General features: G+C 42.1%; 1 protein-coding gene across 1 annotated transcript in view; it reads right to left on the bottom strand.

Annotated features, from left to right (window-relative positions):
• ect2 (epithelial cell transforming 2) overlaps positions 1 to 14,177 on the bottom strand; it is a 137,069-nt gene that overhangs the window by 97,642 nt on the left and 25,250 nt on the right. Inside the window, exons 7-8 of the mRNA XM_088426629.1 lie at positions 14,075 to 14,177; positions 5,382 to 5,455 (exon numbers count right to left, since the gene is read on the bottom strand). The exon at positions 14,075 to 14,177 is cut by the window's right edge and continues 5 nt beyond it. Of these exons, the coding sequence (XP_088282755.1) occupies positions 5,382 to 5,455; positions 14,075 to 14,177 (177 nt within the window). The remainder of the gene's footprint in view (positions 1 to 5,381; positions 5,456 to 14,074) is intronic.

Here is a 14,177-nt window from a genome sequence, read left to right as displayed (position 1 = left end):
AAAAAAAAGCGTTTGTTTAATTTTGGACAAGTTTTGTTCTTAAAAATCATTAATAAATTAAATATTCATCTATAGCTCCTATATTGTTTAATACAAGGAGTCCAAAATCACTGGGCACATTAATGACGTACAACACTCGTTTTTTTAAATAAATTATTTTGATAAATTTGGGGGATTTATTTTAAATGCTTGTTAATCATTTATACCCTCAAAATGAATCACTGGCTCCCCTTTTTGAGTTGGGGTAAACATTCCTAAATCACTACAACCATCAATGAAGTACTCCCAATTTTGCTACAACTGCTGGTTTTCTAATACAGTGGTACCTCGGTACTCGACCATAATCCGTTCTGAGGTGGTGGTCGAGCACCGATTTGTTCGAACACCGAAACCATTTTTCCCATAAGAAATAATGGAAAGTATGTGTGCACAAGTAAATGTGCACAAGCAGTACATGATAAAGATAAAGATAAAGATAAAGATAAATAAAGCATTATAAACCATTTTGTATAATTTACTTACGTTTTGGAGAGTGGTTGATGGCATACAGGAATGGAGGTGGAGAGGACGGGAGGGAGTTACTCCTTCCATGATGACGCTAGCTAACTGCGACGCGAGGTACACCGCGTTCATATTTTGCTATAATTTCCTTCTTCGGTTCAATAGTGGTCCTCATTGTTTTCCTCTTTGCCTTCCCCTTATCACTGTCTTTCTTTGGACCCATTATTAAGGGCTAGAGCAACACGAAAAAGTTTAAATCCGGGAAGAAATACTCGAACATATGTCTTACTCCGCTGGCGGTCTGAGTTGAACTGGCGCTTACCCGCTGGCCGAGAAGGGCCGAGGAGCGCGTTCGGGTCGGCTCGGCTCGGCTCGGCTAGTCGAGAACCGAAAATCTGTTCGAGGTCCGATGCATTACCTACTTGAATTTTTTGGTCGAGCACCGATTTGGTCGAGTATAGAGGCGGTCGAGTACCGAGGTACCACTGTAAATTCCATAAGGCATAAGGGGAGGGGTGTCACTGATGTGTGTGGTGATTTTGGAGTCCCTAACCCAATCAACAGCAGAGCTATTGATCAATATATGGGTAAATATTAATCAATAATCATAAAAAAAATCCTTAAAATTAGGCAGAGGGAATTAATTGAAAACCAGAGAATGTAGCATAAGTTGAGGGATGCCACTGATGTGTGTGGTGATTTTGGAGTCTCTAACCCAACCAACAGCAAAGCTATTGATCAATATATGTGTAAATATTGATCAATAATCATAAAAAATTCTTTAAAATTAGGCAGTTTAAAATTGCACTTTACTTAAGTGTACTTCGCGGTTAATGGGGGGTGTCAAATTAACATTTATTTTGGCTCATGTATGGTCTATCATGTAGTATCTGCTGAATAATAAATCAGGAGATGAGGAGGGCTCATCTTGGGGGCTCGTCCATTTTTTTTCGGTTCGTCTTTGGGTGAGTATCGTGTGTTCGTGTTCTCTGCTTGTTTGTTGGCAGTTTTTTCTTTTGTGGTGGTGGCGGGTATGGAGTTTAAGGTAGAAGATTTTGTTGCTAATCCAACGGTTAGCAAACTTGAGAAATGCAATAAGAATGACTTGATTTTGATAGCTGCTGCTTTTGATGTGCCTGTGCCACCCAACAGCAAGAAGCGGGAGTTAAAAGAGCTTCTGCACCAGAACCTGTATGAAAGGGGTTTGTTCACTGACCCAGCCCCTGCGGAGGGAGCTGAACAGGGTGCTGTGCCTGGTGTTCCTGCCCCACTCCGCACCTCCCCAGTCACAACTGGCATGACGGCAGAGGAGCTCAGACTGACTCTGCGCATAAAGGAGTTTGAAGTGCGAAATCGGGAGTTGGAGGTGGAAGCCATGATGTTAAGGTTGAAGGCTCTGGAGCTAGAGCGGGGAGCTGCTGCGTCGGCTCAACCCTCAACCGCACAGTCACCGTCCACTGGTACGCCCCAGGACAGTTTTGATGTTGGTCGGCACATCGCATTAGTTCCTCCCTTTAGAGAGTCCGAAGTGGACTCGTATTTTAACGCCTTCGAGCGTATTGCAGCTACGTTGAACTGGCCTAAGAATGTATGGCCTCTTCTGTTGCAGTGTAAACTTGTTGGCAAGGCTCAAGAAGTTAGCAATTCTCTTTCGATCGAGGACAGTCTAAATTATGACATTGTGGAAGCCACCGTCCTATGAATTAGTGCCAGAAGCGTATCGGCAAAATTTTAGAAAATGTAAAAAAACTGCCACACAAACATATGTAGAGTTCGCTAGGGAGAAAAGTTTGTTGTTTGATAAATGGTGCCAGGCCAGTAAGGTTCAAACATTTGAGAATTTGCGCGAGCTCATTTTGATTGAGGAGTTTAAGACTTGTCTTCCGGAAAGAATTGTAGTTTATTTGAACGAGCAGAAAACTGCTTGCCTCACTGATGCCGCTTTGTTGGCGGATGAATTCGCTTTGACGCACAAGAACGTGTTCGCCCCTTTCGTTAGTCGTGATTCGGTCTCCACTGACCGAAAAATTAGGTCCCCCAAAAATAACCGCCGCATCCCTGTTACCCCTGCCGCCACAGAAACCCGTGAGTGTTTTTACTGCCATGAGCAGGGACACTTAATCGGCTCCTGCCCGGTTCTTAAAAGGAAAGAGCTGATCAAAAGTGGGAAATCCCCTTCGCCAATCGGCTTGATCGGAACCACACCACCCTCCTCGCAACGCTTGAACTTGGCTAAACCAAAAGATCAGATCGATACAGGTTTTAGACCGTTCATCTCGAATGGCTCTGTTGCGCTGGTGGGAAACAAGGAGCCGGTTCCGATTGTTATCCTGCGGGATACAGGCGCGAAACAAAGTTATCCGCGGCGATGTCCTCCCTTTCTCGGCTGAGTCATATTGTGGCTCAGATGTCTTAGCGTGGGGGGTAAGGTTGAGTGTCGTGCGCGCACCCTTGCATTTTGTTACTTTGAGTTCTCGTTTTGTGTCTGGCAAAGTTAAAGTTGCCGTGAGGCCACAGCTACCAATAGCTGGGGTGCATCTGATCCTCGGAAACGATTTGGCGGGCGGAGAAGTTTTTCCTCCACCCGAGGTAATTGAAAATCCGCGCGCGACTTTTTGTAATTCTGACCCGGTTGGGCCAGACGTGTTGCCCCCATTTCCTGTGTGTGCTGTGACGCGTGCTCAGGCACGAAAATTTGAAAATTTGGTTGACCTTAGCAACTCCTTGACATGTTCCTCTGATCCTCCAAAAACACTCGAGGAGTGTAAGGGAAACATGCCTATTTCTGTCAAGCTTCAGCCTGATGTAAACCTTTCCGGCAAACCTAACCTAGCCCAAAATCGTCGTTCCTGTGGTCGTTGTTGCTCCAAAACTTTGATATGGCGATTCGTTACAAGGAAGGACTTGAGAACGTCATTGCCGATACCTTGTCCCGATCCCATTAATCGCACATTTACTCTAGGGGGTAAATGTCCGATTTTTAGGTAGGGGGGTGTTATGACCCGTGGGTCATATGTAGTTTTTGTAAGTGTTCTGCTGTGTTCTCCTTTGTTTGTGTGTGCGTGTGTGTGAGTGCCTTTTTGGTGGGAGTGTGTCAATTGTGTGCAGGTGGTGTCATCCCATTGGCTGGCTCTCCTGATTTGCCGCCCTATTTAAGCAGCCTACGGACCAAACTCTGTCTCTCTCCGGTCATCCCACCGCCAGAAAACGCCACCTCAGAAATTGTTAGATAGTGTGCATCTGTGTTGCTCGCTGTGTTTGTAAGAATCTGTAGATTGAGCAGTAGTAGGAGGGAGACGCCGTTTTGGTTTAACCCTTTTTCTCCTGTTTTTGCGTTAGGTAGTTAGTGAGCCAATTGTCATTCGTTTCCTTTTTGTTTGGCTAGTTAGTTAGGGATTCAGAAGATCTTTTGTTTGTTATTTTGGTTGTTCGCTCTCCCTCCGAAGACAATAAAAGCTGCTGTTTTTGTTCTTAACAACTTTAGTTTCACGGGCCTTTTCTGGTGGTGAGGGTACGGACGGGGGAGCACACACGTTATATCCCAGTTCCCCTAGGCTGGGTGTAACGATGTTGAAGTCAGTCAACTAACATACAGTATAAACACTTGACGGACTTTAATCCATGAATTTACCTTATTTTTAGCCGACATTAGCGGGTTAGCAACAACAAACAACAACTACTAACTATAAAGTGCAACCTCTACACAAACGAACACATAAACACAATAAACACTCATCGCTTACCAAACATAGGTAGTAGCGTGCGTTATCAATATAAATGATAATAAACTATAAATATGATCTTACGTTTCATTCACTACGTCACCTTAACGAGCCGAATGACGCACAGAGAACGTAAAAACAGGAAACGGAAATGCGAGGTGACCCGACAAATTAAAAGCATGCAAAATAAGAAAATGTCACGAACTCTAACGCTTGAAGAATTCCTAACATAGTTATTAACTAATATTACTTAGTTATTTGATGAATACAGTATTATATAATGTACCTTTTTGCTTTTTTCATTTTTTTCCATTTTTGCGCATTTTTAAATTATTTTTTAGTTTGAAATATTTTTCATTTTTCCTGGAAAAACCCGCGAAGTACTGAGACCGCGAAGTAGGAGGGATCACTGTATACATTAACGTCAGTTATATGAAATGTTCATTGTATGAAATGAGCTACGCCTTGAGACATTCTACCAAATTAAAGGTATATTCATTCAACGTGCTCAACACAATACTTAAAAAGGTGAAAAAAAAACATTTTTGCTTCCACTAGGTGCCACTCTGCAATATAATTACGCTTGTAGATGCCTTTAGAACAAGTCAACAAATCTGTGAAAATTTGAGAAGTGCATCATCAGGGTTTAGTTACAAGAGCTTTTACAGTTACGGTGAATCAGCGAAATTTGTGGTGCCATACAAGCCACGTTCATTATTGAAACATCGCAAATGATGGACTCACCTGGTGTCATTGGTGTCCTGAAAAATTTTCAAGTATAAGCGTTCTATAGGCTCCATACAGTAGATTCAAGAGGTTTATTGTCATAGGCATAGTGCCACTACACAATGAAAACGTTATTCTTTTAATTTCCCCAAGAGGATTTACATTCCATAATAATCCAGAGAAAAACAATAGGGACCACTGCAAGGGCTCTAATAATAATAATAATGATAATAATAATAATAAAATCAAGAGAGAAAATCCACGAACCATGTCTGTGGATCAGGTCTAATCAAACGTGGTACTCTTGAACACAAGGGCGCTTGATTCTCAGTTAAGTGAGGACACGTGTTGACATGAGGACCAATGCAAACCTGATTAATTCAAGCCTTGTAAAAAATAAATTGAAATCACTCAAAAAGATTGCGGACTTACGTGTCATCTCTTCTCTCCCATGCTTTGTATATCCATAATGGAGTGAGGATAGGCGTCCCCATACACACGGCGAGCTAAGACAACAACATACAGTACATAACAATAAACATCCATCCTTCCAGTGTGTCTCTATTACATATATACATGTATATGTGTGTGTATATTATATAATATATATATATATATTATATATTATATATATATATACAGTCGGCCCCCGGCTTACGAGCACCCTGATTTACGAACAATTCGCCTTACGAGCGTGGATCAGGGAGATTTTAATCCTCCGCTTGCGAACAAACCTCTCGCCTTACGAGCATTCCGAATATTCCAGCCATTGAATTTGTTGTAATGTTCTCGCTTAACTGCGTCAACAAATTTAACAGTTGCGACATCGTGAACGCTATTGGTCTTACAACGTCACACTGACTGTCTCACTCACGGTGTCTAAAAATAATTACCATTTAAGTGTAGTGTTTGTACAGCTAAAGAGAAAAACAGCCGACATGAAATTAAATGTGCCGATTGCAGGACAAAGAATTGTCATTGGTTTAAATGTGTGTTTTTTTTAAAATTAATTGTCAATACATTCCAACCGTTTAAAAAAAAAAGTGTGAATAATTATCAGCCAGTCAAGGAGACGCCAATATGCTATTGGTCGATTAAGGTCACCCGGTCTCACTCACGGAGATGCTATTGGCCGGCGTCACACGTCAATCACAGAAATGCCGATATGCTATTGGCCGAACGCCTTTATCTAGCTTGATGGGACAGGATGGAAGGAAGTAGAGAAAATGTGTGAAAAACGGAATGTTTTGAAGACTTTGCAAACTTTATCTGTTAGACATAGCTTCTAAAATTACTAGCAGCGGTAAAGGAAGAAATAAGAGGATGATGTTTTAGTATCTCCGTGATTTGCACCCTGACTGAAAGAGTTACTGTAACACTGTAAGACCAATAGCCTATTAGCGTTGCCGTGTTGGCATTGAGCGTTAATCTCTGCATCCTTTTACGGGTGGATTTTCAGTGCTGTTTAATGGTCGTTCTACATAACTGCATGTCATGTTAGACGGCAACCTCCCGACATGCTTTGGGACAGCCCCCTTGTTGCAATACTGTGAGTTGAAACCAACAGTGAACTAATGTTCGAATAAACTATAAGTATGGTGCCTAGTTAATACAACACACACACCCTCCTCTCCGCCTCCACTCAGCTCAATTCACGTCGGGAAAAACAGCTGACATGAAATTAAGTGTGCCGATTGCAGGACAAAGAATCGTCACAGGTTTAAATGTGTTTTAATCAATTAGATGTCAATACATTCCAACCGTTTAAAAAAACGTGCCAATAAGTATCAGTCAGTATCAGTCAGACGCCAATATTATATTGGTCGATTAAGGTCACCTGGTCTCACTCACGGAGATGCTATTGGCCGGCATTACACGTCAATCACAGAAGTGCCGATATGCTATTGGCCGAACGCCTTTATCTCGCTTGATGGCACAGCTGGTTGGGATGGAAGGAAGTAGAGAAAACCCTGACTGAAAAAGTTACTGTGACACTGTAAGACCAATAGCATGTCTGGTTTATAGTGTTGACTTCTACTTATCTCAGCTCAAGTCACATCTTTCCAAAGGTAAAAGTCGTTATTCCTTTGTATTTGTTATTTAATGAAACTGCACAGTAGATTATGTGACTCAATATTAATATATGTATACAGCGTGATGTTCTTACTTAAGGCTTCTGCGCGCGTTGCACGCATTCACGAATTAACATGGGTTTGGATTGCCCGCTATACGAGCAATCCGAGATACGAGCGTAGCCGCTGAACGGATTAAGTTCGTAACCCGGGGGCCCACTGTATATATATTATATGATATATATATATATATTATATAATATATATATATATATATATATATATATATATATATATATATATATATATATATATATATATATATATATATATATATATATATATTATATATATATATATATAATATATATATATATATATATAATATATATATATATATATATATAATATATATATATATATATATATATATATATATATATGAGAATATTTATTCATAATAAAATAATGATTAGTTTTTGTGAGCAGATCTACTGTAACCCCAAAACAGGATGAACAAAATGTGTCCCACACAATGGCAAGTGAGATGATACAAATTTAATGAAAGGGTATCTTAATGAAATTGGACTTATTTCGTGAGGCGGCGGGGTGGGGCACTCCCTTCACCAAAAAGGTAAATGGCAAGGAGGAAGATGAACAAAAGAAGCTGCCACGCATGTGAATGGAGCCTAATTAGCTTTTTGTTTAATTGCAGCTCTGAAAACTAGCTGAAAACTTGAGAAGGGAAAGAAGGAAGTTTCTCAGCTTCTCTCAGAGTACAACCGTATGTCCTAATTCTGCTGTCTTCCTACTAAATAACACTACACGACAGAAGCAATTCGTAGTCAAGTCTCCTCTTTTTTTTTTTCGCCACATCACTCTCGCTTTACCACACCGCTCCCTCTCTTTCCGGCACACGTCACTCAAATATGTTAACTAAGAACACATCTATTCAAAACAGAAAAGAAATATATGGAAACACCATACTTACTAAATAACATGTACATAACTATCAACAAAACTACGAGTCACCGTCGGGGCGAGCACTTTCCCATTTCCACCGAGTGGTTTGTGACTGGAAGCCAGCTCAAAATATACAATGAAAAGGACCATCTTCACTAACAGCAATAAGCGGGGATGGCTGTGGGTTCTTTTCAGGAGCTTGCATTGTGGAGAGCATGCGGGTGGACATGAATACGGTCGGCTAAGGCGGGCGCCAGCGGGAGTGATTTGCGTGTGTGTCCCGCAAGTGCTTTGAGATGCAGAGCTTTCAGGGAAGTGCATGCCACGGACAGGGCTCCAGCTGTCTGCTGTCATAAGTCTGTTTCAGTGGTTGCTTGCTGCATGATCAGGGTTTTCCATGATCCAATGCCAGTTTGCTTCAACAACTGACAGACGCATTTGCTGATGCCCGCCTTTGGCTGGTGTTTCAGCATGTCTTGGCATGTTGTTTACGATAAAAAACAATAAAAAGTATACACAGACTGAGCACCAAATTTAGCTGATTTTTGATCCAGATTGGTGGGAAGTAAATCTCCTTCAGTCGGTGTTCTGTTTGAGCGTTTTGAATTTTTCAAAGCTCTGCATCAAAAACGCCGAGCTCATGGTGGGCATTCCGGTCAGCGACTCGCCTTTTCTCGTAGTTTAAGCAAATTGGAGTTGGATGTCCTCTTCTCCGTCAATACGCAGTAGAGTCTGTTCCAGAGTACCCATCCACCTCTCAGTTTTCTCTCCTTCTATTATTTCAAAATATTAAACTGGCCACAATGTCAGCAAAGCGCAATGGCGGCTGCTGATACCAAAACAACACAACCCCAAGTTCAACCAACCAACATTAGCTAGTACAAGTTGGCTCAGCATGCCCTCGGGCTACCCGGGTACGGTGGTAGAGACCCTAGTCACAACTAGTAGCTCAGAAGGTTCCAAGTAGAGACTTAGCAGAACCTTCCCTATCCGGAATGTTTTTTGATGTGAAGGGTAAGGGGAACTCAGGCTACCAGGGTAGAGTGGGTATAAACGGATGATAAACTACAGGTGGACTTGCAGTCAAGATGAATCCCTCCTTTTCAGCATGATGCAATAGGGAATTGTTCAGAACTGGAAGGAAATGGCAAAAAGAAAAAAGGATGGCAAATATTGTACATTTCAGCAAGAATGGAAAAAGAAATGCGCCTTTGTCGAGAGAGCGGGTATAGCGGTGTGTCTAATATGCAGCAAGAAAATTGAAGCTAGCTCTTTGAACATGGAATGTCACCTCTCTGGCAGGGAAGGAGCCCGAGCTGGTGTGTGAGGCAGAGAAGTTCCGACTAGATATAGTCGGACTCCTACACAAACAGCTTGGGCTCTAGTACCAGTGTCTTCAAGAGGGATTGGACCCTCTTCCACTCTGGAGTTGCCCGTGGTTAAAGGTGCAGAGCAGGTGTCTGCATACTTATTTCTCCCCAGCTTGGTGCCTTACATTGGGATTTACCCCAGCAGATGAGAGGTACTCTCCCTCCACCTTCGGGTGGGAGGACGTGTCCTACTGGAGTCCTTGGAGGGTGTGCTGTAGAGGGCAATTTAAGGGGACTCGGTCGTTCTGCTGGGGGAATTCAATGCTCCCGTGGGCAATGACAGTGAGAACTGGAGAGGTGTGACTGGGAGGTGTTTTATAATTGGACTTCTGTGCTTGTCATGGATTTTCAATAATGAACACCATGTTCAAACATAGGGTTGTCCATATGTGCACTTGCAGTTTTGTGAAGGGAATCATATATTAGGTTGTTATCATTATGTTCTTAGTTCATTGTTACCCATTTATGCAATCCTAGTTCATCTTGACCCTGTCCTTAGATAGAACTGTTGACGCACGAAAGTGTGAGCCGGGACCTTGGCCCAGCTGCCGGTGGCGCCCGGCTGGCTCTTTTGTTGTGTCTTGTAATCTGCTATGCTTCTATTCAATAAAAGCCAGGGGGAACGGCTGGGCAGGTGGAAAACTAGCGTTGGAAGACCCACGAGTTACATTTGCCCAAGCTTTTTTTTCCCTATGCCCGGCATAGAAAAGTCAATCTTGGCTGGTCTGAGTTACTCTTTTTGCTGTTTAAGCAGCTAGGCTTGTCCTAGTCTTCTTTTCTGAGATTTCTCTGACAAGTTTCGATGATCGCCTTTTTAGTCGTGCCATCGAATTAGCAGCCACATGTTCTGGACACACGGGTGAAGAGCGGGGCGGAGCTGTCAACTGATCACCACCTGGTGTTGTGTTGGCTCCGATGGTGGGGGAGGATGCCGGTCAGACCTGGCAGGCCCAAACGTATCGTGAGCAATGTTCCCTCTAATTTTCAATGCGCCTGAGCATTCACACAAACTCCCTGAGCACTATGGCTTTGGACCACGGTGAGCAACTTCTGACATGCACACAGTGAGTCACCGTGCACATATCTGATGTTCCTAAAGTGACCGATATCACATAATTCACATTTTTTCCATTCATGAGCAAGGAAGGAGGGGGGCTCTGAGTAATGTGCTTTTGAGTACTTATCCCGTCGTTTATGAAGGGATAGCTGAGGTGAAAAGCGTTGTCCAGGACCAATAAGGGAGAACAATGCATCTGTGATTGACATGTTTGTAGGATCCAATTCACAGCATTTGGACTTAACAGAGTTACTTTAAATTTCATTTTTTGAAATGGCCAAGCACTAGAAAGTTATTTGTTTGTAAGTTGTTTTGGCTCACTGCCCAATGGACATTTATGTTACTGCCCCTTTAAGGCAGAGGGAAAAGTGCATAATACTGGCCCTTGAAGAGCTTTAGGTCAGCATCACAGGGGCAGTTGAGATTGATCACAGATTAGAGAACACGGTTTCTTGACCGGAATGTTTGCCTTTTACTTAAAGTATTTTTGTTTGAAGAGCTTTGGAACTACTATGGAATTACATTTATCATTTGATTGAATCAAAGATAGACCTGTGGATTCTTTTTAAATTTTTTGTAGTTTTTTGTACAAATTTATTGTACAGTGATCCCTCCTACTTCGCGGTCTCAGATATCGCGGTCTCAGTACTTTGCAGGTTGTTCCAGGAAAAATTAAAAATATTTCAAACTAAAAAATATTTTAAAAAATGTGCAAAAATGGAAAAAAATTGAAAAAAGCAAAAAAGTTCATTATACAGTATTGTATTCATCAAATAACTAAGTAATGTTAGTTAATAACTATGTTAAGAATTCTTGAAGCGTTAGAGTTCATGAAGTTTGTTATCTTATTTTGAAATGCATGCTTTTAATTTGTCGGGTCGCGTTGCATTTCCTTTTCCTGTTTTACGTTCTCTGTGCGTAATTCGGCTAGTTACGGTGACGTAGCGAATGGCAACGTAAGCTCATATTTATAGTTTATTATCATTTATATTGATAACGCACGCTACTGCCTATGTTTAGTAGGCGATGAGTGTTTATTCTGTTTATGTGTTCGTTTGTGTCAAGGTTGCGCTTTGTGTCAAGTTAGTAGTTGTTAGTTGTTGCTAACCTGTTAATGTCGGCTAAAAATACACTAAAATTCATAGATTAAATTTCGGCAAATGTTTATATGTTAGTTGACTGACTTAAACATAGTTGTTGATTTATTATTCTACAGATACTACATGATACACCATACATGAGCCAAAATAAATGTGAAGTTCAACGTGATGACTTGCGTACCCGTTCACCGGAGTCTTGGTGCAGATAACCAGTCCTGAGAACAAATTCTCAACAAACTATGTAATATTACTTATTTAATGAATATACAATAATGTTAATAAGGATACTGTAATGTTAAATAATAGGATAAAGAAAATAAACAATGCAAAAAATAAAATAAAAAAGGATTGTTTATGGTTACTGCGGCTATATTGGGGCGTACATAGAAATCTAGGAACTGATACGCTACTTCGCGGGTTTCAGACTTTGCGGGGGGTCGACACCCCTCATTAACCGCGAAGTAGGGGGATCACTGTATTTGAACCTAGGCAAGCATACAAGTAAACCAGGCAGCCAGAAGTCTCAACCCGCACAATGATGCTTAACAAATCACAACTGTTTTTGTTTGTTTTCAACACATTTGTGATTAATATTATTTTTACATCTTGAGCAATAAGTGTTTTAGACATGATAGTGTGATGTATATAGCACTCAGTCATTCCATTTTAAAAGAAGCTCATTTATTTTTTACTTTCGCTGGATGAGTGGATAATTCCGCACTGTTTGCTAGCTAACCTGCACTGAGTGTATATGCAGGGCACGTTTCTGTCCATGCGTTTGATTGAATGAATAGTGTAAGTGAAACTTATCGTATCATTGGCTGGACACTTGTCACTCGCCGTCACGATGCAAAATGTTACAGAAAACAATATTATTGGTCTAATTAATCAGATAAGATATGATCTAATATTAGATATCGCTTAATATGTTTATATTGCATTTTGTTTTATGCGCAGCAGAGCTTTTCTTGTGCACTGAGAACATGCAAGCAGTGCGCAATTGCGCACGCGCGCAGCTTAGAGGGAACACTGATCATGAGGGTCTGCTGGGAACGTCTGGCAGAGTCCCCTGTCAGAAGAATTTTCAATTCCCATGTCCAGAAGAATTTCTCCCACATTCCGGGGGACATTGAGTCCGGGTGGACCATGTTCTGCGCCACCATTGTTGAGGCGGCTGATCGGAGTTGTGGCCGTAAGGTGGTCTGTGCCTGTCATGGCGGCAACCACTGAACCTGCTGGTGGACACCAGTGGTAGGGGATGCCGTCAAGCTGAAGATGGAGTCCTATCAGGTCCTTTTGGCCTATGGGACTCCGGAGGCCTATGGACATGAGCTGTGGGTCATGCAGAAAGTATAAGATCCCAAATACAAGCGGCCGAAATGAGTTTTCTCCGTAGGGTGGCCGGGCTTTCCCTTAGAGATAAGGTGAGAAGCTTGGTCATCCGGGAAGGACTCAATATTGAGCTGCTGCTCCTCTGTGTTGAGAGGAACCAGTTGAGGTGGTTCGGTCATCTGGTTAGGATGCCTCCCAGATGCCTCCCTGGTGAGGTTTTCCAGGCATGTCCCACCGGGAGGAGGCCCCACGGACGTCCCAGGACACACTGGAGGGACTATGCCTCTCGACTGGCCTGGGAACGCCTGGGGATTCTACCGGAGCCGGACGAAGTGGCCAGGGAGAGGGAAGTCTGGGCTTCCCTGCTGAGGCTCCTGCCCCCTCGACCCGACCCCAGATATGCGTAAGATAATGGATGGATGGATGGATGGATGGATGGATGGATGGATGGATGGATGGATGGATGGATGGATGGATGGATGGATGGATGGATGGATGGATGGAACGGGGTCGAATATGAAGTGCAATTTCAGCACATGCCATGCAACATTTGCTTCAAAATATACAGTGGGTGACAGCAGGAAAAAACATGTCAAGTACTACTGTGCAGAGTGCAAGCAAGTCAGCAGCAACTCCATCTATGGACCAAGCAAGGTAACACGAATTCAGCTTGTTTTGCTGGTTCTCAGGCAATAGCGAGGAACAGAAAACCATTCACAGATGCAGAGCATCCAAAAACATTATGCTTGACATGGGCAATGAACTTTTTGATGACTACATCTTTACCGGGGGCTAAAGATAAAATAATCAAATGAATAAAGCATGCCTCTGTCAGCAAGAAGTGTTCATGGCTGTACCATATTGATGGCAAACCAAGTGGAGGAAACACAATTGAAGGACATACATGCAGTTACACACTTTTTTCCCTTGGATTATGTGACTTATTCCAATTAAGAGTGATTGCAATAAATGTTTCTGGTGAAACACTGTGTGCCAATGAAAGGGACAACAAGAGGTGAGTACTTATTCAAGATGTTCATGGAGTTTGCTAAAGAAGCAAATCTGCCAATTTAGTTTTAACTTAAAATTCATTTAATTGGGCATCAATGAAATGTGGATTTTTACAATTTGCCGTCTTGCCCAGTCCTACAACCCCCAAATCAGAGGTTTCCCAGTGTTTACAATAAAAAGCTTTCAAGAGAAAAGTAAATAAACTTAAGGTTGCACAAACCCTGTACTTCTCTCCATGAGTGGAGCAGGCAATAAGGTGTGTAACCTTGGTGCTGAAGTCTTTCCGAATGATGGCGCCCATCTGATGAACCAGCTTCACCAAG

Source organism: Hippichthys cyanospilos, chromosome 10, assembly GCF_059441005.1.
Source record: "Hippichthys cyanospilos isolate Australia breed blue-spotted pipefish chromosome 10, RoL_Hcya_1.0, whole genome shotgun sequence".
Lineage (NCBI taxonomy): Eukaryota > Metazoa > Chordata > Actinopteri > Syngnathiformes > Syngnathidae > Hippichthys > Hippichthys cyanospilos.
This window is presented reverse-complemented; position numbering and strand designations above follow the sequence as displayed.